Source organism: Trachemys scripta, chromosome 9 (assembly GCF_013100865.1).
Source record: "Trachemys scripta elegans isolate TJP31775 chromosome 9, CAS_Tse_1.0, whole genome shotgun sequence".
In the NCBI taxonomy this organism is placed as follows: domain Eukaryota; kingdom Metazoa; phylum Chordata; order Testudines; family Emydidae; genus Trachemys; species Trachemys scripta.
Window position 1 is genome coordinate 12,823,469 of NC_048306.1, and position 26,458 is coordinate 12,849,926.

At 42.5% G+C, this 26,458-nt stretch overlaps 1 protein-coding gene across 6 annotated transcripts in view; it reads right to left on the minus strand.

Annotated features, from left to right (window-relative positions):
• Window positions 1–1,883: 1,883 nt before the first annotated feature.
• KIAA1210 (KIAA1210 ortholog) overlaps window positions 1,884–26,458 on the minus strand; it is a 94,900-nt gene continuing 70,325 nt past the window's right edge. For 3 of the 6 annotated variants that reach the window (XM_034780694.1, XM_034780697.1, XM_034780691.1), the window contains exons 5-12: window positions 22,884–23,042; window positions 19,484–19,549; window positions 13,928–14,137; window positions 12,020–12,116; window positions 9,246–10,814; window positions 8,397–8,548; window positions 7,395–7,500; window positions 1,884–4,121 (exon numbers count right to left, since the gene is read on the minus strand). In XM_034780694.1, the coding sequence (XP_034636585.1) occupies window positions 3,946–4,121; window positions 7,395–7,500; window positions 8,397–8,548; window positions 9,246–10,814; window positions 12,020–12,116; window positions 13,928–14,137; window positions 19,484–19,549; window positions 22,884–23,042 (2,535 nt within the window). In that variant the 3' untranslated portion in view covers window positions 1,884–3,945. Of the gene's footprint in view, window positions 4,212–7,394; window positions 7,501–8,396; window positions 8,549–9,245; window positions 10,815–12,019; window positions 12,117–13,927; window positions 14,138–19,483; window positions 19,550–22,883; window positions 23,043–26,458 lie in introns of all 6 variants that reach the window. The other 3 variants (XM_034780692.1, XM_034780696.1, XM_034780695.1) reach the window with 3 other exon arrangements.

Below are 26,458 nucleotides of genomic sequence, written 5' to 3' on the forward strand. Positions count from 1 at the left end.
TATAACTAACTAAAACTGACATTGAAAAACTCTTTGTTTTTTGTTTCTTTCCTGTAACTGCTCACGCTCACATTTATTCTTTGCCACTTTCTACAGATTCACTCTGGTATATTTTGGGTAGAACTGGCCAGAAGATTAAAACATCTTGCTTATCCTTAATTGAAATTATTTCTCCCCACAGACTTGTCAAACTGTTCAAATATTTTTTTAAATTACTTTTCCCAACTTTTTTTCAAGGCATTTGTTAAAAATATTTTTCAAAATTGTCACTGAAATGGTAATCATGTCTAGAACATCTTAGATCAATTTTTCAATAAAGTGCTGGGGAAAACATAGATCCATTTCAAACCCTTTGGAACAAAACTCTGAAATTTTGTAATGCTTCAAAAAACTAACTTTTCAGTTTTTGATAAGCTCTAATTTCAAGGTGTTTGAGTTCTGGAGAGTGAGGAAAGGATTGTATCCATCAGCAGGAGAACCTAAAGAGGGTCTGAAAGGAAACTCCATTTGCTATGCCTAGGAGTATGAAGGTTCATAAGGGACCATCACGTCTCACTATGAATAAATCTGCTCTAGAGATTAAGTTAATTTATCCCACTCAGATTGCCTTGTTCAGCTGATACTACATTATCAGCTGTGTGCAAAGCTTAGTGCATAGGAACTTTCATGTAAATGAGAAGGGACACATTTAGGCTCCAAGGTCTTAAAAATCTGTTCTCCATGGTCTAGTTCAACCAAGGCCATGGGGACTCTTGATTCTGGAAAGACCAGCAGCAGGGCCAAATTCACAAAACTGTGGTGGAGCAGGGAGTACAGCATAGCCAGTCTACCCCTGGATCCTGCAAACACTTCCACCTGTGCTCAACTTTAAGCATGCCTGTAGGCCTACTGGAGTCAATGAGACTATGCACATATGCATACATTTGCAGGACTGGGGCCCTGATCTGCTGATATACACTAAACTGAGAGAAAAAACATTCATGCACTTTGTTACTGAACCAGCTCCCCTCCAAAAGCAGCAGTAGACTATGCCATTCAGTGGAGATTGGCTTATTTTCTATTTAACATAACAGATGAAGCAAAACAATCACTGAAGGTTGGAGCCAAGGAGGATGGTATGTTTAGTATTCCCATCTTTACTCAGTGATGCATGTAAGAGAGGTGCCAATGATGCTGCAAATTTATATATTGGATAAACATTCTATAGCATTTCTATCCCCTGGCCTGACAGCCAAAGGTACCTGCTCCCTGGCTGTACCCCAAAATGCAGCATGAGGCATGACCAGCTGGATGTTTAAATGAGCTGGTAGGCCTAACATAAGGCCCATTCACTTTGATTTTGCTGGGGCAGCCTATTGCTCAGTTTCTGTAAACAAACATACTATAGAAGTTTACAGAATCCTGCTCATTGAGAGTCGGTTATATATAAGGATTTCTAGAGTAACTTCCTGTCCAGACAGCAGTTCTGCTGCAAGGAGCAGGGAACGTCTCGTCTGGTCACCAAATTCTTCTGATCAACTAATTTAAAAAAAACAATAATTACTGATATTCCAGTTCATCAAGAGCTTAAGCTCCATTCCTGTCATCAATGCTACTGTGCCAGCCCCGTGATCCTGCTGACTTCAAGGTCCACATAGCAAAGCACAACACAGCGAACCCCACGCCCCAAGAGAGACTGCACGAATTGTCCCATGACTTCAAAGAAAACTAAATACAGTCTCTCACCTCTGTGATGCTCAGTTCCAAGTCCCAGAGGTAGAGTTTTCCCCAACCTGGAATCTATACAGTATATCAACCCACCAAGCACAAACAGTTCTTCTTCAAGGTCTGCTTCCCTAATGCCAGCCCATCCCCTCCAGAATCACAACCCATCCAAACCCTGAAAAATTCCATCATGACCATAGCGTTTAATAGTAAACCAAATATGGGAATAGAATACAAAAGGGGGTCCTCCAAAGGTGAGGATTACAAAAACGTATATACATACCATACAGAAAATGAGAGACACAATATCAAGAACAAAAGCAACAAGGTAATAGATAAATGCTGTTTTCGTTTGCAGTAGTTTAGGTGTGGGGTTGCAATCCAGACTGGCAAAGAACAGGAGAGAAATAGCAGTATATAGGAAAGTGCATATTTTAAACAGAGGGTCAGTAAACCCATGTATGTGATGTCAGCTGTAGAAAACCATAATAGACAATGTTTATTTTGTTCTTTTACATAATACTCTCAAACTTTAGAGAAATACAAGTGCTTCAGTACATTGCAGGAGAAGATACACTTCTTAGAACAGATACTAAAAAGTAGTAAAACCAGCCTGTATTAGTGAACCGACTGTGGAACCTTTTCTCTTTCTGATTAGCATTGACTCATAAGAGCAGACCCATTAACTTAAGTGGGACTATTAGTGCGAGTAAGCTGTTCAGCCACATGAATAAAAGTTGCACAGCCTTCATTAGCAATGGATACAGATTTCAGAAGTAGTAGTATATTTAAATTCAGGTCAGAACCAACAGGTGGGAGTCTAGATAATGAGTTACTCCAGGTCAAACGTGTTGTTTCACATTTGGACCTCTTGCCCCGCACCATTTTTCTTAAAGATGCTACCCAGCTTGTTTGCAAAAGACAATCTGTCGGACAAGTCAGTCTTCAATGTTTTCATTGGCTGTAAACAGAAAATGTTTTGCAAATGTGCAATGTACAGGCAGCTGCAGTTTGGTTGTCCTGACACTGATGTCACTAAGTCATTTTACAAAGTTTATTTTTAAAGGATCTGATTCTGCTCCCATAAAAGTCAGTGGCAAGACTTCAGTGACAGCAGAATTGAACCCTAAAAGAGCAGCTGTTTGCCAGCGATGTGTCTTTAGATAGATGTTCAGCTTCAGCTTTCAGTTATGTACTGATGGCGAAGGGTGGATGTTACGTGTATTTATTTTTTTCTAAACTGCAAAGGAAATAGTCTAAAAATCATATTGCGGTGAATATGAACAGTGGGATACTGTTTGTGGCGAACAGGTCTCCTTCTACACAGAAAATAAGAGTGGGTCAAACCTTTCCCACCTCTGCCATTAGCAGGGATATTTCACTAAAGAGGCTTACAAAGAGAAATTGCTCGATGCTAGAAATTAAATATAAAAATTTTAGCTTAGGTATAAGGACCAAATTCAGCATCTCCAAACTACCTTAAGGTCAGTGGAGTTATTCCAGATTTACAGAGGTAACTGAGCAGAATCTAGTCCTTAGAAGGTATTGATTTTTTTAAAATACATTAGCAGTAGAACACAAAGGCAGTGCAGTTCTGGGCCTTTCCAGTAGATGGTATAATATAAGGCATGAGGCCCAAGGCTGAGTGACTCTAACCACCTAAGAAATGAGAATCCCCTAAATCTGCATTGCTGCTTGTGTCTTGTTTCATTTATGAAACAGATACGTTAACAATCAGAACCACAGTCAGACCTGCCCTAGACCAAGCTCTAGAGACATAAATGGTACTACATCAGTGACAGCCAGTCTGGATGCTCCAGTGCAGAGCTCTAAAACCATTTTGTGACACCAAACAAATTCAATGCTCAAAGTGAAATCATGCAGAATACTGTATTGTGTGCAGGGTACTTTAATCTCCCCTTTTAGAAAAGAAATGCTTCAAAGGCATGAAGTGCCTCCTCTTAGAGCATCACTGTCTTTTAGTCAAACATGGTCAGTATGAATTGGTCAATTGGAATTTCATGGTATTTTATCGTGGAAAATGCTCAGTTTCCTAATGCTGGTGGTTACTGCAGGTTAACCCGTCAATGGCATTTCTTCTTCACATATTCACAGCTACAGTCTGTGCTGAAGGTTCTACGGCTTTTATCTCATCCCCCCAAAAATGGTCCCAGCGAAGAAGTTACTATATGGAGTTAATACAGTTATTGGCAGTACAGAGGAGGACACTCTTGTCATTTGCTATTGAACAATCTGAGGCATTTCACTCCAAGCTTTGGCTTTTTTCTTGGCCAGGGACAGCCACGGTGGTTCAGCAGAGCTGCACGGTGTCATTGGCAGATTACAGGATTGTCTTGTTTCCTTTTCAGTGGTGGGAACCACAGACGCTTCCTGAGCCATAGGTCCAAGTGTAACTGCTGAGAACAATGCCAGTCAGTCATCAGAACACAGGAGAGTTAGACAGAACTTACGCTAACTTTTTTTCCTGCTCTTTAAAGTGACGTCACCTAGAGGTGAAACAAAACCAAAAGTGACACAATTTCACAAAGCAACAGAGATAAGAGGAGGAATTGCCAGACTAGATCTGACCAGTGGTCCAGAGACCAGTGCCCAGTCTGTGACAATGGCCAGTACTGGCTGCTTCAGATGAAGGTGTCAGAAACTCTGTAGTAGGCACTTAAGAGAAAGCTTTCACTGAAGACAGGCTAACTCCCAATATTTAGAGGAAGGCTTAAGCCCTGAAGCATGAGTAAATTTTTCCAAAATTCCTGAGGGATTTTTATCTTGTTCATATAAATATCCAGTTATTTTCTAGATCCTGCTAAAAACTCTTGGCCACAAGTATAGCTTTTGGCAGGGAATTCCACAGGCTAATTTTGCATTGTGTAACGCACAAGTGGCTCTAGGAGTCAACCATATGATCATGTGCTGCATAGGAAGTTTACCTTGGGCTAGCAGAGAACGATAGGCATCTTCAACACTGAGTGGTCTAGAGATTTACCTTCCAGTCTTTACTGCCAACAAAAATACTTGTACTATAAAAATGCTACTAGGAAAAAAATATGCGTTAAACCCATACTACATTTTCTTGGACATGTTAGCCAGAGGGGAGGGAAGCTGATAGGATAATGTGACTAGATATTCTTTTCAAATATAGCTTTTGAAATCTGCAGCCTATCACAAGCCTGGTGACATCGGCAAAGACTAAGGAATGTTGATACTGTTGCTGGTAAGGCTCTGAGCTACTATTTAAAAAAAAAACGCCTAATTTATCGATCTTATAGAAAATATCGAAGACTGATGTCTTCCGATGGGTTGCATGGGCCAGGACAGAATGCAGCCTACACATAAGCAACTGGAATATCTCAAGGGACAGTTCACAAGCCATTTGACATTCGGCACACTCCTTCCACTCCAACAGATTGTATTTCATTTGGAAATATAAATCAGGGCCTGAAAAAGCCAAACCTTCTCATATTTAATTACTATCTACAAGTCTTTGCGTGGCACGTGGGGGGGGGGGGGCAAGGCAAGCATGAATGGAAGCTATTTATGGGTACAAGCAAAGTTAAGCACAAGGGGCCTTGATCCTGCTTGTGTTGAGATCAATGAAAAAATGCACATTCACTCTGATAACACTTGTTGGCAAAGCCTGCCCCTGGGATCAGCTCAGTAGGGATAGCCCTGGCTGTGCCCTGCATGGGGCAGACTATAGCGGAAGGGACAACGCTCCCCTAATAAGAGCAGGTCAAGATCCAGATATAGGATCACTTTTTCAACAGTGCTTACATAACATAGGGACTTAGGGCCAGATTTGTAAAGGTGTTCAGGCATTGCTGCACTCAGCAGTGCCACACCTAACTGATTTAGGAGCCTACATCTCATTTTTCAAAAGGGAAGTAGGCACTTAGGAGCCAAAATCCCATTGACAGTTGATGAGATTTAGGCTCCAGCAAGGCTTAAATACCTTTTTTAAATCTGGGCCTCAAGTCTCAAAGGGAGTTAGGCTCCCAAGTGCCTAAGTCCCTTTTGAAAAAAGGAACTTGGACACTTATGAAGATTATACCCATATTCCTCTGTATTGAGTGAAAGTCAGTCTCAAGTCCCTTGGACAGTCTCAAGAGCATAGGCTTAAAAAAGGGGGTGGAGTGTAGACAGAGAATGGGCACATCTGAGGAGACATGGGCTTAAGGACATGCTAATAGGGGGTCTAAATAAGCAATCCCCTTTCTGGCCTGACATTTGCTCCGAGAGAGGAGTAATGCAGCAGCTCTCAATGCAGGATCTGGTTTCTCAGAACTCTCTCCTAATCATCCCATTCTACCTTGTGCTATACATGCACCAAGCTACAAATGTCAACCTGTACAGGACACGTATCATACACACAAGCCGCAATCACTTATCAAGTGTAGAAAGAAAACTTTTGCAACAGCCATTTACAAGACAAAAAGTGTGTCCAAGGTTACCACTTGCTCTGGAAATTATATATACTCCTTGCCCCTCAGCCAAGTCAAATTATTGGCTCCTTTAATATGAGTAAAACAAGAGGAGTCTTAAGTTTTGAAAGTCTTCCTGTTTTGTTGGTCATGTGGGGACAATGCTGGCAGCAGGGCGTGGTGTTTTTTTGAACTGTTGGGTAATGGTGATTTTTCTTGAAAACATCAACATTAGTCAGAGATAGTCATAATTTTCAAGAGGTGAAAGAATTGAGTGACCTTAGCTGCTACCACTGTGGGGGAAAGACATTGTACACCAGAATGATCCATGGAGCAAGACAATGCAAAGAAAGGTTTAGGCTGCAACTTTCATGGGTGGCATGAATTTCAGCTAAAGTGAAAATCCAGGTGTCTCCAGCAGAGGCATGGGAGAAATTTTCAGCCCAGCCCTGACTGTACTCCAAAAGGAGACGTCTCAAACTTCCTACCTGCTTACCCATCGTCTAGCTTTGTGCCGAGTTTACCGAGTCTGGGACTGAAGCTGGCACATAATGGAATCCTTAAAATCATAGCTGAATCACACACTGAGCTGGCAGCTAACGCGGCATTTCTGGGTCATGATTCCTCAGCCAGTCATCCATTGCTATGTCAGCGACCCAGGATGGGGAGGAAGGCGAGAAAGTCTATTCACTTACTTACAAGAAAGCTTTGAAGTTAATAGATTTCATTGAGTAAAATATAGTCTGAGCTGCAAGTTTGATGCGTGTTATCTGCACACGGTTCCGGCTCAACTCTGATTTTAGGCATAGCCCTGAACCAGGGCTGGGCATACGTTGCATCAGTCTCCTCAGAAAGCACCATGAGGCACACACCTCTTTGAGCCACGGTTACTCCCTGCTGGTTGTAATTTACTACTGGTCTCTAGTTGCAGTGAGTCACTGCATCACCAACCACCCCTTCCACGTCCTCAGTCAGGAACCTTGGCAAGCGGGCTGAGGACGGAACTTTTCTCCGCTCACCCCCCACCCACCTGCTCTGGGGATGGAGTAAGCAGGGGAGTAGCATTATCGACATGTCTGGACGCAGCCTAGTGGGTGAAAATGCTGAGCAGCCATCCTCTGAAGATTATGCCCGTTTAAAGGTTTCTCAGGCTGGGCAGCCAAAAATGGACACACCCAAAAAGTCACCCGTGAAAATCTTGGCCATTACTGTGAGTGAGTGAGTCAGACACACACACACTTTTAAAAAAAATACCTGCTGTAGCAGACATAGTGGTCTTCATTTGTGATTTCTTCTCCTGAGCGCACAGGCTGGGAGTTAGGTTCTTCCCCAATAAATTCTCACTCGCACAGGTCACTCGCTTTAAGGAAAAAACAAAGAATGCAAATAAGGAAACCAGCAAGTGTAAATAATTTACACACAGGAAGCAGTTCCCCTTTAAGGTTCGATCAGAGGTGGACTTTGAGAATTCACCAGAAGAGAAATAGAAACAGGGCACAGGTGCTCTGGGGAATATACCAAGGCAGGCCAGGTGCTTTTCTCTTTACACAGCTTTTCAATGGCATGTTTAACAATCACTACTTGTGATATTGTATCCACTTACCATTAAGTCTGTAAGATACTTATGATCACTGAAATAACAATACTGCTTTGCCCTTCCTTGGCAGCCTCTAGCCAAGGATCACAAAGTCCTTTACAAATATTACTGAATTAAACTTCCCAACAGCCCTGCAAAGACGACAATTATCCCCATTTTACAGATTAAGAAAGTGAGACACAGACAAATGACTTGCCCAAGGTCACACAGGAAATCTGTGGATGAACCACAAACCTTTTGCCTCCAAGTCCTGTGCCAGAACCAGCTCTCAGTAACAGAGCAGGGGCTGTGGAAAACTGCCGTAACATAGAGCAGCTTTTTGTGGCTGCTTTAAATTGTGCTGGGCATTTGGCAGACCCCTTGCAGGGTTCAGAATATGAGAGGCACAAAGATGACTATGGCAGGATAGGTGTGTTGCAGAGTCTGACCCCAAAATTCCAAGTACCTGAGCTACGGATATGGCCAAATACACATCTATTCATTTGCATCAGCAACTGTCTGTGGGCACAACATTAGAAATTGGTTTTGAAAATTTGGTCATACACATTACTAAAAACCTGCTATCCAAGAACACCAAATTCAGTATTGTGTACAGGTATCCCATCAGACTGTCACTGTATTCACAATGGTTCTAGTCTACCAGCCACTAGGTACCATACCTCCTCTTGATCCATTTTGGTCAAAGTTTTGTCCTCCCTCTGATGTCCTTTGGCAAGAGGATGACCCTGGAAACCTTTCTGCTTTAGTTTTGCCATGGAGACCCAAGCTGGTTCAGAGGTAACAGTTTCCAAATGCGGACTAGGGACTTTTTCTATAAAAGAAGCATTTTGGAAGTAAAAAAGGGATTTAGGGCAAGTCTATCAAAACCTAAACAGTTTTGTGTTTTAAATCCTTCAGCGAATACACTTTGAAAAGGGTGAAGATAACATTAATTTCCCTGCTGATTTTGTCTTTGTTCCTCGCCAAGGATGTTTGTCCTTTTTATCTACTGGAGTCTTTAAAGTCAATCGGGGCAGGATTCAGCTCTCAAAGCAACATGCTGACAGTACAGGCTAAATGTAGAGTGATGACTATTGTTCTGTTATGTAATCCAGTTAGAGACAAGCTGCCTTTTCGTTTCCCAAATTTTTTAGAAAAAAATTACAACTAATGTGATACCTGGTTAAGTTCTAAATTGCATTGACCTGACAATTAGCTGAAAACAAATTCTACAGATTCCACAAAAACTGGGCAAAAATGGCCCATTTTATATTTCTGATGCCCTGTTACTATTCTAGCTTGAACATACTGTATGGTGGAACCTAAGAATTTTCTTGAATAGCCTAAACCCAAGATACAAACTGACATCAGCTGAGTTACACCAGGGCTGAATAGGGTCCTGTATTTCAGGGCCAAGGCTATTAAAGAAAATTTTTACTCTTTTCATATCCCTGGTTTGCCGCTCTTTGTAATGGCCTTGCACAGCCATTATTCTCAACAGTCTTTGGATACAAGTATAGCATAAATACCTGAAAGTTTGTTAGAGTGTTGCTTCTTTGAGACTTCTTCAGGTTTTGTTTTGGGGGCATTTTTCTCTTCCACGACAGCTGATTTTTTAGTTAAAGCTTTCTGGTTGCCTGGAAGGCTGTGAGGTGGCCTCCCAGTGCCTACTGGTTTTTGATCCTCCTTGACAGAACCAGAAGAGGTGGTGTGAACAGCTAATGGAATCTGCTTTGGAGATTCACTGTGGTACTTTAGCAAAGAGGATGTTCTTCTCAGTCTGATCCCAAATGGGTTTTCAGCATTCTGTGTTTCATTCTCAGCCCCCTCCATGGAAGAATTCAAACTGGCCTTGTTGCTCTCATTATCCCTCTCAGGGTTGTTTTTTGTAGACTCTTGCCTGGTGGTATCTAAGTGAGCTGTTCCTTCAAACATCTCTGGTCTTATGGGAGAGGATGGGGAGCTTCTAGCACAGGAATCTTCCTTGGAATTTGAACCCCCCGAAAGAGATCTTTGCCAGGCAGGAGCAATAGTAAATCGAACTGGTTTTGTAGCAGCAGATTTCAATGGAGTCTTTATATTTTCCTCTGGAGATTTGCTTTCTTTCCTTGTTTTCTCTTGAGAAGTTACGCCGCCTAACTGGTTCTGCTGACTGTCACCACTAAGAGGGATACAACTCTTGAAGCCAGCCAAACTGGAGGAGGCAAGGCATCCGATGGAATGTTTTTCCAAGTTGTTGGATGCATCTGTCTCCTGATTGCTTTGGCGAGCCTTTGAAACAGGACAATGCATTTCTGATTTTAAATGTAGCTCCTTGTTCACTTTACTCTGAGGCAACATGCGATCTATATCTGACACAGACACAACTGAGTCTTTTTGTAGGGATGCTGTTGAATCTACATGGTCTTTGGCTGGCTGAAGTTCCGTAACTTTGCACATTTCTTTATCATCTTCTGCTGCTGGGGTATTTTCAGGCACTGAGACAGCCATGCACTCTACTTCAGAGGACGTCTCCAAAGTGGCTAAAGGAACCTGGGAAACGCACACTGCAGGATCTGAATCAGGCCAGAGGAAGTTGTTCTCATCGGTACAAGGCTGATCTTCCACTTTTCCTACAAGTGCCACACCACCATCTCCAGGCTCTTTGTCGCTTTGGTCTACAGGTTGTTTTAAGGATACCTTTGTGGCATCCTCCTTTTCCATGGAAATGCCATACAAGTCAGATGCTAATGTGTCCTGAAATACAATTGCTTCTGGCTCAGTCTGTAGAGATTCAAACCGTTCAATTACTTCATCAGTATTTTGCAGAAGTAGTTTGAATTCACCAATAGATTCATCAGAGCAGTAAGGTACCAGTACTTCCTCTGCCTTGTTCTCCTCCTCAGATTTTGCTAGAGAAGACTGCACATTTGGAAAGGACGCTGTTCCTTTAGATTGATGGTCTGTTTCTATAGGGCATACATCCTCTTCTAGCAAAGTACAAACTATGTCTGCAGGGGATATAGAATTCTGAGGGTTACTTGTGGAATTGTCAGTCTTTGTTATGGCCTGTGTCTCCTTAGCACCACTTCCTTTTCCATCATTCCAGACCAATGAACCTGCGTTGAACAAAAGAAAACAAATTTATGCTTGATAGTTACAATGAAGACTCCTGCACTCCTCAACCCCCCTGCAATTTACTAGATGCCCAAGGCTGACAAACATACTTAAAAATGAGGGATGGACTGGCTGGCTCAGGGGTCTGGTAATGAAATACATTGGCTTCCGTTGGAATATAGCCAAGGCTAGTAGTAGTTGAAAGCTGCTGTCGCCACGTGCCTGCTCAGCAGCTGATGTATCAAATGCATTGTTGCTTTCAGTTCGGATCCTAGTGTGCCAGTATCTACATCAGTAAAATCACCATAACTATTGGCACTATTACTGGTAGTCTCAGGGATGCAATATCTGAAATGGCAGCTGGGGCAGCTCACCCCGCTGATATCTGCCCTATTCCTGTTCTTTGGCTTTGGAACCTCAACCTCTAGAACTGCCCCCTTTCACAAACGCTGAATTCACCAGAAATAGTGCAAATACACCAGAAATAGTGCAAAGAGATGCCCAACTACATACCACGCAGAGCTGTGAGCTGTTAAGAACCCTCAATCCCTGTTCACTTCAACGTGGCTTGCAGGCACTAAGCACTTCATAGGCAACACTTAGCATCCTGCAGGGTCAGGCCTTGAGTTTGGTTTAACAAAACACTGACAATGTTACAATCAATCAATGTATTTATAACGCGCTGATCAAAATCAGGGATTCTAATAACGGGCTGTTTGGGAGAAATGGCAGTTGATTTTACTATTGCAGTGAGAATCAATTATCAGCCAAAAAAAATAGAGGAAACAAGGACCTGCTTGTACAGAAGCTATTTAAAGTCACACTACACACTGTCTCACAAGATGGTTTGTTCCACAGGTATAATGCTCAGGCAGTATTTACAGATGTAGGATAAAATTTTCAATAGTGCCTAGGTTACTTAGAAGCATAATCAATGAGATTTAGGCTCCCGTGCGATATAGGTGCTTTGGAAAAATGTTACGCCTAGTGTGATTTCTGTTTTAATGCCTTCCGCAGAGTTCATCATCATTCTGTTTAGCAGAGCACATCATTCTTTTCTCACTTTCAAGCACAGTCTGCCAGCTCTCAGGCAGAGGGGACGGAGTTTGGGATTTAAAGAAAAAGTAAAAGCTGCCTAGTTTTAAAAGGGCTGTAATAGAATTCTGTTAACAGACTTAACAATTTAGCCTTCAGAATTATGCCTTACCTGCCCAATTTTCATACTGGTCAGCATCAAGGAATTTTGTTGTACTTTTCTTTTCTGCAGTTACAGGAAGACTCTGTTCCTTTTCCAGTTGTTCCAGCTAGTGGGATTCAAAAAAAGATGCTTGGGTTGGTTCAAAGTAAAGATTTTTGCACAAAACTTACACTCTATGTAACTTCATTCTGAAAAATATAAACATACCCAAGAAAAAATCCCTGTATTGTAACTTCAACAATACGATGAATGAATGTTGCTACTCCAATGAATTACATAGCAAGACATCAAAGCTTTAAAACTACACATACAGTACTTCAGTTTTTGGTGAGTACCAGAAACATTCTAAGACGGATACATTTTGAGAGGGAATGTTTTCAAGACATCACAAAGCTTCATGGGTGTATTGAACAGAACAAGTCAGAGATGTCATCATCAGTTCAGGTCACTAGAAATGCCACAGGAGAATTAGCTATTCTCCTCCAGTGTTGTAGTTTTATCTGCTGCAGTGCAAAGAACATCAAATAAAGATTCTGTAAGAGCTGTGCTGCCACTGAAGCCTAGCCACTTGGCAGGGCAGGAGTTCATGTCTCCAAGGGGGCAGAGAGCCACCCTTGGGAATTTGTACTCTGCCTAGCAGCAGTAAATCCAGAACACATTTTCAAGAGGAAATGCTCCTGCTGCAGAAGGGAGCATCTTGCATAGAGCAGTTCCTCCCCATTTCTGCCACACTCTGCCCCATCACTCTCTTCCTAGCCTATGGGCCCCAGTCCCACAATATGTTTCCCAGGGCTCTGTAGATTCCCAGGGGGCGGGGGAGATACACTACTCTTCCCCTCAGACTCCCTACCCCAGTGCCACCCACTTTTGCTTCTCTCTGCCAGTGGAAGTGGAAGACTACATGTTCCATGCATCCATCTGTCTGAGCAATCGGTTCCCAGATCTATGGAGCTGCTAGGACTGACATTCAGCCCAAGGCTGCTTACAGGAGCTCAACTACTCTGCCTCCTTGAGATGCAAAAGATTTCAGATAAGGCTGGTCTGAGGTTGTTTAATAGTTTTTTCTAAGTAAATTGGCTTTTCAAATACAAACTTTTTTTTTTTAAAGAAAAAGTTTAATTTGAAGTTTTTCAATTAAACAATTAGAAACTAAAAACCCCTTTCATTTTATTCAAATCAAATAGGACTGAAAGCAAATCTGGTTTTGGCGTTCCCCCCTTTCTTTTCCTTCCAGTGGAAAAAGGGAGGTGGGACAGAGAAATGGGGGAGGGAACAAAAAAGAGAATATTTCATTTCAGTTTGAATGACGGCAACAAAACAAATTACACCTCTACCCCGATATAACATGAATTCGGATATAACGCGGTAAAGCAGTGCTCCGGGGGGGCAGGGCTGCGCAGTCCGGCGGATCAAAGCAAGTTCGATATAACGTGGTTTCACGTATAACGCAGTAAGATTTTTTGGCTCCCAAGGACAGAGTTATATCGAGGTAGAGGTGCAATTGTGAATCATTTCAGTGAAAAATTCCAAACCAAACAAAATTTTAGTTTCATTCAAAAATGTCCTTGGAAAAGAATTCCCATTTTTGACTGGCTCTGAGACAGCTACAGAATTCTCTATTCTATTGATTATTCCCATGTCAAATTCTACTTCCACAGTTTAATTTTCACTGTAGCAAAATTCTCCCCTTCACGGACATTCAGTCAGAGTTTTAAGGCCAAAACAGGACTAGGTGTCTATTCCTGTCTCTATTAAAGCCAATGGGAAGATTCCAATAGGAAGATTCCCATTGGCTTTAATCACTTATCCTCCTGTTTAACATATTCATGGACCCCAGAGTGGGGGAAGCACAGCAAAGGCTGCACACACTTGCACCCGTCTCCCTTTGCTTTGCACTCTCCTCCAGAAAAGACTTACAGGGGTTTGCTGGTTCTTACTGGTAAAAACTCTCTGTTTCCGTGGGTTTATTGCTATCCTGTGCCTAGCTGCGGAGGTATCCAGGCAGCCCACGGGACTGGCAGGGGTGTTGAAGTCAACGGGAAGCAAGCTGCTGGCTTGTGTGGCTGGACTCACAAGCACCATAGAGGACAAAGGGCTGACAGGTCTAGAGGAAGCATCAGAGGGTACCTGCAAAACACCAACACATCGCTATTTATTTTGCTCAGATTTTCTGTGCATCTGATCCTGGTTTCCATTGCCTATCTCACCAGATTGGTTTAGAAGCAAATATACTCAAAATCAGATTTATAAAAATATTAAACAGCTGATTTTTTTGTTTTTGTTGCATAAAACACACCCTCTTCCTGGATGTGTCCATTCTTCTATCGGCTTCTACTTGCAATTAATGTTTACGCTTAGTTTTTTCTGATCGATGGCATCATAACACAAGTGAAACACACATAGTAACATTCCTCTCCCAATTCTTATTTGAATGAACAGTTAGTAGTATCTTCTTGTACCAGCAGGAGACACTGCTGCCGTTTTTATAACAAGGTCTTTTTGCTTTTCCTCATGAGAGCAAGCAGATACCCTGCAGCAGTGTGATTGCTGACGGTCACAAAAGAAGGCCCACTCTCTGTTCCCCACCAACTCTAAGAAAGTTACTATCGATTAATTTGTTCTTCCACTCTTCCCTCTCCCTCAAACTCGCAACAGAATTCACGTGTCCCTTTCCATCTAGCAGTCCTGTACTGTTTTTGAGATAAATATGCTACGCACAGGACAGCCCCACAACACTGCTATCCTTGGGAATCAAATATTTGTCATTTTAGCAAGAAATTATGCTATTATAAAGTGAGTCGGGGGAAATGTGTGCAGTAAAACCCAAAACCATGCAAAGTTAGTCTGGTTTTGTTACAAACTTGAAACTCAGACCAGGTTTGCTGGAAGGTTCGCAAAGTTGCACAGACACTTGAAGCAAGCTTTATCGGAGTGAAAAATCTGCTGTTTTCCATGGTTCTACCACAAAACCCAGTGAAACATCCCAGTTTGGACTAAGTTTGGCATTCTCCTTTTTGTGTTTGCTTGAACTTAAAACAGGGTCAAGAAGGAGTAATCTATGCTGATCAAATAAAATGTTCCTACAAACCTCTTTGAAGGGAATGTGCAGAGTTCCCCATATTATTTATAATGTGGCAAAGTTATAATGTCTTATTACACAGTTTCAGTCTCAGGGTCGGTAGGCATACATCAGACAGTGAGAATACATGGGGAAATTGCCTTTTAAGGCTGCTACATAGCTTCATTTAGATGAAATTTAAATTTAAATTTTAAAATAATGGAGATATCCCATCTCCTAGAACTGGAAGGGACCTTGAAAGGTCATTGAGTCCAGCCCCCTGCCTTCACTAGCAGGACCAAGTACTGATTTTGCCCCAGATCCTTAAGTGGCCTCCTCAAGGATTGAACTCACAACCCTGGGTTTAGCAGGCCAATGCTCAAACCACTGAGCTATCTCCCCCACCCCCATGAAAATTCCATTGTAAAGATTCCTAGGCAAGTATTTAATAAGTGAATATTTTAGATTTGCTGGGCTCATAAAGTCACTTAAGACTTAAGATGAAAATAGTGGTTACCATGATGAAATACAGTATTGTGCATTAAAGAAGAATCATGATCTACAAGATCCTCCAACGGTACATAGTATGGTCACTTTAAGAAAGTATCTGCTCTCAATCTTGGCCTGGGCCAAGGCCTGTCAGATTTAATTCAAACCATCAGGCTGCATCTGGTTGCCTAAAATTTATTAAAAATCCTTTAACTCTGATTGTAGGAAAGTACTCACTCTCAGCTTGGTTTTTAAATGCAAGATTGGAACTGGAGCTGTGCTCTAAAAGGCTTTCCCCATCTGATCTGCAGTATTAGTCTAGGTATATACATTACATGCTTTTCATTTTAAGAAAAAGAAAAGCAACTCCCACTTTCTTAATCACTGTTGACTTTTTAAGTTCATGGAGCTAAAACAAAATCAACACTGAATTGATTAATTCCGTTTTAGGTTCTCTTTTTCACAGTGTGTAAATTCAGGAGAAGTTAAAAGAACTAAAGCAGCAAACTATTATTGGTCCTGTAGAATTATAATAATAGGTTCAGCAAATCTTAGAAAAAGAAAACAGTAACTGTTGCTCATTTCCCTCATACAAGTTCTTTCCTCTAACAGTTTTTACATGACTGTGGCACTCTGAGTTCATGTATGAAAGGCCAGATCCTGTAGCCAGTGACACGCTGGTTTATACAGCAAAATCAGCTACTGGGCTTACCTCTGCACCAGTACCTGATTTTACAGGATATGTGATGCATCGCCACATATTCAAGAGGCACAAACTCTGAAACTCTAGTTTATCTGAGGACAAAACGATTAATAGTACTTCTTATTTTTGTCCTGTAAGACACAGTGACCCATCTTCTTTTCGTAGGCTGTCAACTTTTACTGAAACCTGAGGCTAGAGGAGGTCTTCACAGGGACTCCAGAGCTATGACAATTTACACCAGCGGAAGATCTGCCTCTAGGGATGATAAACCTGGTCTTTAATGGACATTAACTGCTATATTGCTTTCTCAGTGGATGTTTTGTCCCACCCCACAACATTGATTGGATGGTGATTTCCTCTTCTCTGGGGCAGTTTAAAGAAGAGTAGATAGAAAACTGTCTCCTTAGTGCTTTGTTTTAAGGTAAAAGGGGGAAGTTTGGGTTAGATGATTAGGGAAGACATCTGTGCTGTAACTGGAATTCAAGCAGAAGGAAAATGTTGCAACTAGAGAGGATTTTCCTTGAGAAGTGCTTGGGCCAGGAAACTTTCCTTGTGTGTTGGACTTCGCTTTGCTCTTTAATTCATTAGAGTTAAAGCAGCCAACAGGGAAGTTAGATTGCTGTAACAGCCATTTGGCAAAGGAGTTTAGCCCTGGGTGAAAGCTCTGGAAGGGGGAAAGGGGAAAAAAAAGATTTGCTGTGATGTTTTTGGAATAACAGCCCATCCTTATCTTTTAAACAGTCAGGAAGTGTACATTTATAAATACTTAGGCCACTAATGGGAGTCACACACATGCCCCCTGAGAGCTTCCTAAAGATGAAGACAGCAGCAGAAGCACTCAGAGAATCCTGGAAGCCAGTGGAGGCTTTGTTGTCACGTTACCCATCCATTTCAGCAAACCCAGCAGACTGCTAAAATCAAACCATTACACTGTGTGAAATCCACTTAAGCCAGGACTGTGATCAAGGCCACTTGTTCTTTACTTAGCACGAAGCAAAGGGAATTCTGTTAAACAGAACAACTAGCTATGGATTTATAATTGCTGTTCTGTTCAGTTTACTGGTTTACTGCTCTACTAATTCAGAGCTTGATAGTAAAAGCAAAGGGTACGAATGTTACTGCACGATTGATGATTGTTTAAGGGAAGACGTTTTAATTTAAAATAAATGTAAATACAACATCAAGCTAGGCTGTTGAGAAAATCTTTGAGAGAAGGGACAGATGCTGCACTGTGAAACCTATATGGCTTCCCGGCAATTGGAGGAAGAAAGCATGAGCTGACAAGTAGTGGAGCTCTGTGCACCACAGAAAGTTATTTCTCTTTTTCCCTGCTTCCCCCCCTTTCTGCACAGAAGACCAGGACATGAAACAGGCAAATAGGAGGGAAGGAAATCATGGTCAGCAGGAAGCAGATATTTTCCATGGAAAAATTAAAAGGAACCACCAGTAGCCAGGCTACGGAAAGGATAGTCTGGCTAATATAAATGGGCAAAGGGACTGATTTTGACTAGAACTGGTAGAACATTAGTTGAACCATGGATTCAATACACATAATGAGATTTTTTTTTTTTTTTTTTTAAAAACAAGTGCAAGTTACTTGGACCACTTTGACTTTAGGATTATTTGCCCAGTCCAGTTTGTGACCCACTAAGAGATATAGCTTTCTGGGTGGAGCAGCAATTGGGGGGAAGAGAGAAGGCAGTCTCAGGGAGAGAGCAGAGGCCTGCCATTCCTAAAGAGCCTCGCATCCCCCCTCACCCCCCCCCCACTCCAGAAAGCGATAAAGCCAGAAACTACCAGGCGAGGCAGTACTTGCTCTCAACCACAGGCAGAGGAGCAGGGTCAGTCTTGGGAAAACACCCTCCTCTCCCATCCTCCTCAGAGGCTTAGTGGCAGGAGAGGGTGTAAGGGAAGAGAAGGCCTCCTGAGCAGTTTGATTAGAGACTGAGGGTTTGGCCTTGGAGACGCTGCTCTGCTTGAGTAGGGCCCTGTGAGTGGAGCCCCCTCGGGAGGGTGCAAGGGGCTGTACACAATTTTCTGCCACCATGCTGCCTTGGCCTTACTTGCAGTTCCTACTAGATAGCTGAAGAGTTAATTCTTCTTCTTTTTGGCAGTTTTTCCATATGGGGCGGGCAGTACGCCACTCCAGCCAGATCAGCATTTGTTGAGACCCCATGAAATGCCCCTTCCCTTTCTTCTCCATCAGGCTGGCATGGAGATGTCTGGTGCTAGGGGTATAGCCAGAGAGTAGGAAGAGCCCTCCAACTAGGCAGTGGTATCTCATGGGGTAGGCAAGCACCTCTGCAGCCCTATTTATAAGCGATGGCCATTCTTATAACTGTCATTTGAGGTCCGAGGTCACCTGGGGAGGGTCGAATCGTTTTCCAGCCACTTTATTAGCTGCTGGAGAATGGGTGGCTGGAAACGCAAATCTGCACCATTAGGTCTGCCTTCAATGGCTAAAGTAGGCTACTGTCAGTGGAAACTTGCTCTGCAATCAGCAGGGAAGGCCTGCGGGAGAGTCACCTGGGCCTGTTCTTCGAGCACATATACTGGTGAGGAGAGCTGGCTTAAGCCTTCCCCTTCTTCGGTCAGGGATAGGTTGTGCTGGGCTAACTTTAACTGCTCCTAGTTATCAGTTATATACTAAACACAGGCTGCAGCTTAGCTCAGTCCCTTTTCCCCAGGATACCCAGGTTTTAGAAAGGGTCAAGAGCTTTATGTATGCTGACCCTCTAGCCATTCTCATCTGTCAGAGAGGAGTAGAGTGTCCCCAACAATCTTCTGATGACAGACAGGACTCACTGAGCAGTGGCTGCTGTTAGGGCTTCATTGTGTATATAGGGGAGTGAATTGTTTTGCAATATTATATTGTGCCTGCTAATTTGAACAATGCCTGCTAAGTTACACAACAGAGTATGTAGTATGTCACTAGAGACAGCTAAGCTATTCACATGAACAACTTATTAGTGGAATTCAGCCCCTCTTTCTGTTTGTGCATTATCTGCAAACAGACTTCACATTTTTATGAACTTGTTTGTTCAAAATTCTGACACGTGTCTTTCTGAGCACACGTGCATGAACTGTCACATTCACAGTTCACTGTGGCATTTTTTTACCCAGAAGAGATATAGCAGTAGTATGTGGTGCATATTTGGCTTCATACCAGACCCTGTATGCACTTTCTCAGAAAACTTTAGTAACAGGAAGAGCGACTATTTACCTGTTCATCTTCACTGTCTGTCCCACCTAAACTCAAAGAGCTATGGCGCTGAACAGGGTTGGAGGACTGTGGGATAAAATAAGGAAAAGGGTAAGTCAAGGGAAGCATTACACACAGATATCTGGGACTGATACAAAAGCATAATTATGAGAAAATACAAAAGGAAAACTTAGGAGGGGTCGTTGCAGGATTCCTAATTCATAGCATAGCCTCTCGGTCATTTGTTCATTCCTCATCAGTGATAGACACAAGGGGCAGGACCTTACATACATTTATACCTGTATTCCGCTATCAGATTCATATTGTGTAGACGGGACAGTGTACAGAAGCACAATGCCTAGATATATATGCAGTAAGGGGACATACACCTTAGTGGAGAATTGAGCCTATAGTGTTTTAAAAGTTATTTTGACCTTCTGCCACTGTTAGATATTCAGATTTACAACTATGATTAGATTCACTCAAATGCCTCCTCCCACTAAAATATTGTTGAAACTTTTTTAAAGTAGGAAGAAAGTTCTTGAAAAAGATCTCGCTCCTTTGAATCAGATTGATTCGGATGAGAAGGTGTCTCATAGCCCTGTCTGCTTCACATATGGATTTAGTCAAATTGCCAATGTCCCTCATTCCTGTGCTGTTTCAATCTGAGTTATTATTATGGCCTCCATTACAGAAGCAGCTGAGAATCTCACAATCTTGAATATATTTATCCTCACGACACACCCATCTGGTACGGAAGTTCTATTATTCACATTTTACAAAGGAAGAGGCACTGAGAGGCTAAGTAACTATTTCATGGTCACACAGGAAGGCTGTAGGATCAAGAAATTGAACATAGGTCTCCCAAATCCCAGATTAGAGCCCTAACCGCTGGATCATTCTTCCTCTCCCTATATGACCTGACATAAGAACAACCACTGCACAATTCAACATAACTGACAAACTTCTAGAAGGCAACAGTTTTAAACCTTAAGACATTTTCACTTGTGGAAACAACAAGACTATAATGAACCAAAGTAAGAATGATGTTTATTTCTCCTACAACAGCAGATCAATCATTCTGTCCAAAGTGTGCAAAGAGATTTGACTTAAATGTACTTCTCTGATCAGTGGATAATCATCATATGCTAACATTCTGCTGCTAGAGCATTCTATAAACTACTTTAAAAAAAAAAACACAGTTCAGATATAAATGTATCGTTCAACTTATTGTGGAACTAGGCAGACTGCTCTAGAAACCTTATTAACAGATCAGTTTCACTCTTTAAAAGTGCTCCGAAGTATGTTATTATTTGCAGAACCCCTAGATAAATGCATGCTTTCCTCCCCCCGCCTTCCCCCCACACACACAAAGGAAGTTGTTTGCTACCAAGACTTTACTACAACAGCCCCCTTTTCAACCTGTCCTTTTCAAATTGAACTCTGCTTCATGCTAATGTGTTTAAAGATGGAGAAAAGCACGTGAGTTCCAGGTCTTACTTAGGCATCCACTTATCGTAGTCCCAGTGCTGAAACAAAATACTGGCATGTTTCCCCCACATCTTCAAACCATTCTCTCTACTGCTGTATAAACGGTTCACCATGATGCTCCCAAGCTTCTCTCTTGGATACATACAAATGTTCTGCAACAACTCCTCTTTGCGGCCAATGGTCCTTGCTACTCACAACTGCCACTGGGACCAAGTCTTCTTCCACATGTCTGGTATTTCCATCTGTTTTGCATCTTGATCTATCCATTGTTACTCAAGTACCTTAAAACATTTTTAAATCTTCTTTGTTTGCTTTCTCTCTCGATGCAAATCCAGACACACTTTCTCCTTGCTCTGCCTTTTTGTTGAAGTTACCATGCTTACATTGAGCACTGCACAACTGTACAGAAATATTCTGGATTTTTTTCGCCTTCCTCTGATGCAGCAGATACACTGTAGGCCACTGCCAGAGAATTCCAGATTTGGCCTGTTAGCCCATTCTGGGATGGCACATCTATGTTCTGAGTAGCCTCTACTGAGGCTTTTCAAAGATGAATATTGCCCTTGTTTTCCACTGAGAGACACATCTTTGCTCCAGAATCTTGGAGCATTTAGGGATCTCTGGCCAAGTTCAGACTGGACATAAGCAGACAGAACTCCATTTGTTTCAACTGTGTTCTAACAGATCTGAATTTGGCCCCTCGTGTATTGCAGCAACCAAACCAGGGGGTTTCAAATAGTGCCATCTTTTGTTAGATAAGTTTTCAAGCCAGCTAGGAGTCTTCTGTTATTAAAGGCTATGATTCTGTTTTCATCAGCTGCATAAATTCCTTTGCTTGGTTCTTCCCTTCAGCCCTAATTTAACTCAGAGTTGAAGTATGAATTTACTTTTTTGTTGTCTTTATGACTTTTATATAAATCTTCCAACTACCTTAATCTTTCCCAGCAGTGTTTCACCTTTCAATGTTTCTACTAGTTTTCAAGACTGTTAAAAGCACAGTTTGTTCTAACTTGATCCTTAACAATTTTGTATAATTCTTTAAGAGATAAGCACAGAACACTCTAACTTTTTGTGTATTTCAGGGACTGCTATTACATGGTTGGTATTTTCTGAAGACTGTCTATCCCTGCGCATTTGGAGATGTAGATGGTTGTTATTATTATAATATTTTGTGGAAAGGACGGATTTTTAAAGCCTGAATTTTAAATTGAATCAGGAACATCCTCTCAGTTACTAATATCTTTTACAGTAATATACAGAGATGGACCAGGATTTAAGTATGGTGCAGGTATACATACACAAGTACCCCAGAATGCCTGCTTTTCTTTAGGTATGTTTGACAATTGGATTTGTTTTAATTACATGTAAATACAAAATAGCCTTTAAACCCTCAGTGACTGCCCAAACCTCTTTCCCACCACTGGACCTTGAGCATTCCTGTCTCTAACTTAGTGATGGATCTTCATGAGATATATATATAAGGGGCCATTGTTGACCTAGAATTGTAGGACTGTCAGTTTAAAAAAAAAAATTCCTTGCACCAACTCTACCCACTTTGGATTTAATCTACAGCAGATTTGATCTTTTTTTTAAATCTATCTATATACGTTTGTGTGTGTGTGTTTTATACTTCCAGAAATAACTCAACTTCTGTAAACCATTTTTTAATAACCTCCTCTTCCACTGACTTGCAAACGTAAAAAAAAGTTTTTTGTTGGTTTCTGATTCTGGTATTGAATTTGAAAGAGGGAAACCACCATGCATGATAAACCAGAGAACCACAGGTTTTGTACAAATGAACCCCCATAAAAGATGGCATTGAAATAAGAATAATGATTTATAGTAAAGCATTTTTTGACTGCAGACTTCATTATTCTACACAGGCAATTCCATTTATTCCTCTAGTACTGAGGTGACATGATGAACATACCTTGCTTGGTGAACATGTTAGAACTTCATGAAGAGTGGAGATTTCTGGAGGGCTTTTAGGTAATCCATCATCTTCTGAAACAGCACCTGTATCTTCCAATTTCCTGCCAGTTATAACAAGAGGAGAAGACCCAAGTCTGATGTTCTGTTGTAACTGGAGCTGTGGGGCGAAGGGAAACATAATACACAATCTTAAAATAGCTTTAACTATACGGAAGAAACCTTCATTATGTATAATTCTACCCAAGATACGTCAGCTACCAGACAGAAGCTTTTAGTGAAGAGGAGTATACAAAGGAAAGGGCCATCCAGAAAGCTTAGTAAAGAGTGAAGTTATATTTAGTTACATTCTTCCAGGACCTTCCATGAACGCTGGCTGCTACACAAAATATTGAAAAAACAATTTAATTCAGCAGATTATTACAGACTGACATCTCACCATCCCCAGCAGAACCACAGCCAGATTATTACAACACATGGTGTTCATACTGTACATCCCCCCCTATTTTGAATTCTCAGTTTATACCTTAACCCCTAGTCAACTTCCACCATCTGCCCACACCCAGACCTAACTCTGTGCGTTTGATCAAGTCACTTAATCTTTCTTCGTCACTAAAAGTAACAGTTGCCCGTTTTACCGAGGTGATGGTTAATTAACTAGTGTTGGTAAAGAATTACAAGTGATGGCATTTACCAGAATGCACACAGAATCCTCCAGAGTTTGGAGGGCTGGTAGCTCCTAGAACCCTGTCTTTATCTGGACAATTGTCCTTTTCAAAAAATTCCTTTGCAAAAAAATGACTGCTATGCCCCAACCCCCGACAAGCAGCGGGGCCCCACTTCTGCACCAAGAAGGAAGGTGTTGACAGGAAGAATTGCTCTCACACAGACATTTTATACAAAGGGAGTTCTTTAAAATTTGTGGGATCATCTCACTAACTCTCCCCCAAAACCTCAGGACACGGGGAGTGATCGTGGCTGACAGGAATCACTGATGTTTGTCAGAGAGGGTGTGAATTGTTTTGCAAGGCTGCCCAAAAAATGCTAGGACCAGTCTGATCCGGGGGTGGGTGGGGGGAGAACAAAAAAACCCCCAAAGTCTGCAACCTCACAAGCGGACAGATGTTCCCTCTTAAAACACACAACAAAAAAACAAATCTCAGGAAACACCGGTTCTAAAGCTCTTGGAGTCAGCTATGTCAGGGCTGGAACACAGACAAGGTCTGAAGAGAACTTTTGTCCTTCAACTAAAAATGGCTCATCTAAGGACTCCTGACAGAGACCAGGACCTATGGTCATTTGCTTATTAAACCACGGGCTGGGGAGTTTACAAAGATCTAGGGGCTGATTCTCTGTTGCCCCTCAAACTATAAGGTCATTTACACCTCTGCAAAATGGATGTAAAATGCTACTATTCTGATGTGGTATCATTTTACACCTGCATTGCTCTCAAACGTATGGGTGTGAACAACTAAAGAGCAACAGGGAGTCAAGCCCAGTGATGGATTTAGAGTGAGTGGGGCCCTGTGTGCACTTCATTTTCGGGGGCCCCCCCTCCAGACCCAGCCAAGAAAAAGAACATTCTCTTATCTCCCCCCATTTTTCATTCTTTTTTTCTTCATCCCCCTCCTATATTGTAAGTAATAGGAAGTAAATGAAAATAAAATGAGGTACCTTGATTGGGGCAGAGGGTTGGGATGCAGGAGGGGGTAAGGGATGTGGGCTCTGGGAGGAAGTTTGGGTGCAGGTTGTGGGTTCTGGGCTGGGGTGCGGGAGGGGGGCAGCACTTACCTCAGACGGCGTAGCTCCCAAAGCGATCGGCACACCCCTCTGGCAGCAGCTTCTAGGTGGGGGGGCGCCAGGGCTCTCCATGCGCCGCTGCCTGCAGGCGCCGCCCCCGCAGCTCCCATTGGACGCAATTCCCAGCCAATGGGAGCTGCGGAGTTGGCGCTTGGGGCAGGGGCAATACGCGGTGACACAGGGACATGCCGGCCGTTTCCAGGAGCAGTGCGGCGCGGAGGGAGGGAGGCAGAGCGGGCAGGGAGCCATCTTAGCCCTGCTTAGTCTCTGTGCGCCCCTTGGGGGACAGCAGGTCTCCATGCGCTGCCTGGGGTGGGGGCAGTGCGCGGAGCCACCTCCCCCCCACCAGGGGCGTGCAGAGACGCGCCAGCAGCCAACCGCTTCTGGGAGCAGCGCGGGCAGCCTGCCTGAGCCCTGCTGCGCTTGCCGCATTTGGGGGGGCCCCCTGTCATTGGGGGCCCTGTGCCATCGCACGGTAAATCAGATGGTAAATCTGCTCCTCGTCAAGCCTCTGTTCTACAATCTTCTTATTCAGATTCTCCCACATCTGCCCAAGCACCCCACAGATTTACCCCAAACCAATCAGAGAAATAGAAGCAAGACAATCTGCAAATGCTAGACAAATGACAAGCTGCTCAAAGAATGCAATGAATGCAGCAAGCAAATGAGACCCACGACACATCTGCACATCTACTCCCTAAGTGGGAGTAAAATCTGCTTCCCTAATATTTTACAAACCCTGCCCACCATTATTTATTAAATGCAGAGGGCAAGACATTACAGGAGAAATGCAAATGTACGATCCCTCTTGTGCTGGCAAAAGTCAATCTACTGTTACTAAGAACTATCTGGTTTTATTGGTGCGCAGCTTTTTCACGCAAATGAGAGTTAAGTTAAAGGAAACAGACTCCCTTTTGACTATAAAAATATCCCTGGCAGCACTCTATTACTATGCAGCGTCGTGGATAGTTGAGGGAAGAGGAGTCAAGGGGATGGAGATAACAGAATCAGATTAAACAAATGGAAAGGAGCTTTTGCCCCCAAAAGGTCCTGCCTTATGAAATTATTATTCTCCCCCGCCCCTGACCCCATTGTTTTGCAAGTAATATCTTGAACTGAAACTTGGCCTCATCTGTATTTTCGTGAAGAGGTCCCTCTGCGTATCTCCTGCTATTTAACATGTGATGCAACCTTGTTTTGCAACCATGGTTCATGCTGACCAATGAAGGCCTGTAGGCGGCCTTGGACTGCATTATCAACAGTTTGCTTCAATCCCCAGGAAAACCTTAAACTTTTATCTTTGTGGTTTACGTCGGGCAGCTCTCCGAGTGCAATACCCAAGAATTGATAAGGAAGTTGCCAAGGAGGGTTCAGCATGTGCTTTGGAAGAAGGAAATGACCTAGGAGAACAGAGTGTCCTCAGCTGACAGCGATAGGAAGAATAATGATATAAATAAAGCTGTTATTAAGAATGCCCTGACACATCTGTCATTCCACAACACATTCATGCACACACAGAGTGGTGCTGGACAATACAATAAAAACCATTTAAAAAACATCTCAGGGCAGAACTGGAGCAGCGGGATGCCTTTAAAATAATACCAGTGAATATAAGAACAGCGATACTAGGTCAGACCAATGGTCCATCTAGCCCAGTATCCTGTCTTCTGACAGTGGCCAATGCCAGGTGCCCCAGAAGGAATGAACAGAACAGGGAATCATCAGGTGATCCATCCCGTCACCCATTCCCAGCTTCAGTGTAAGGGATACATTTCA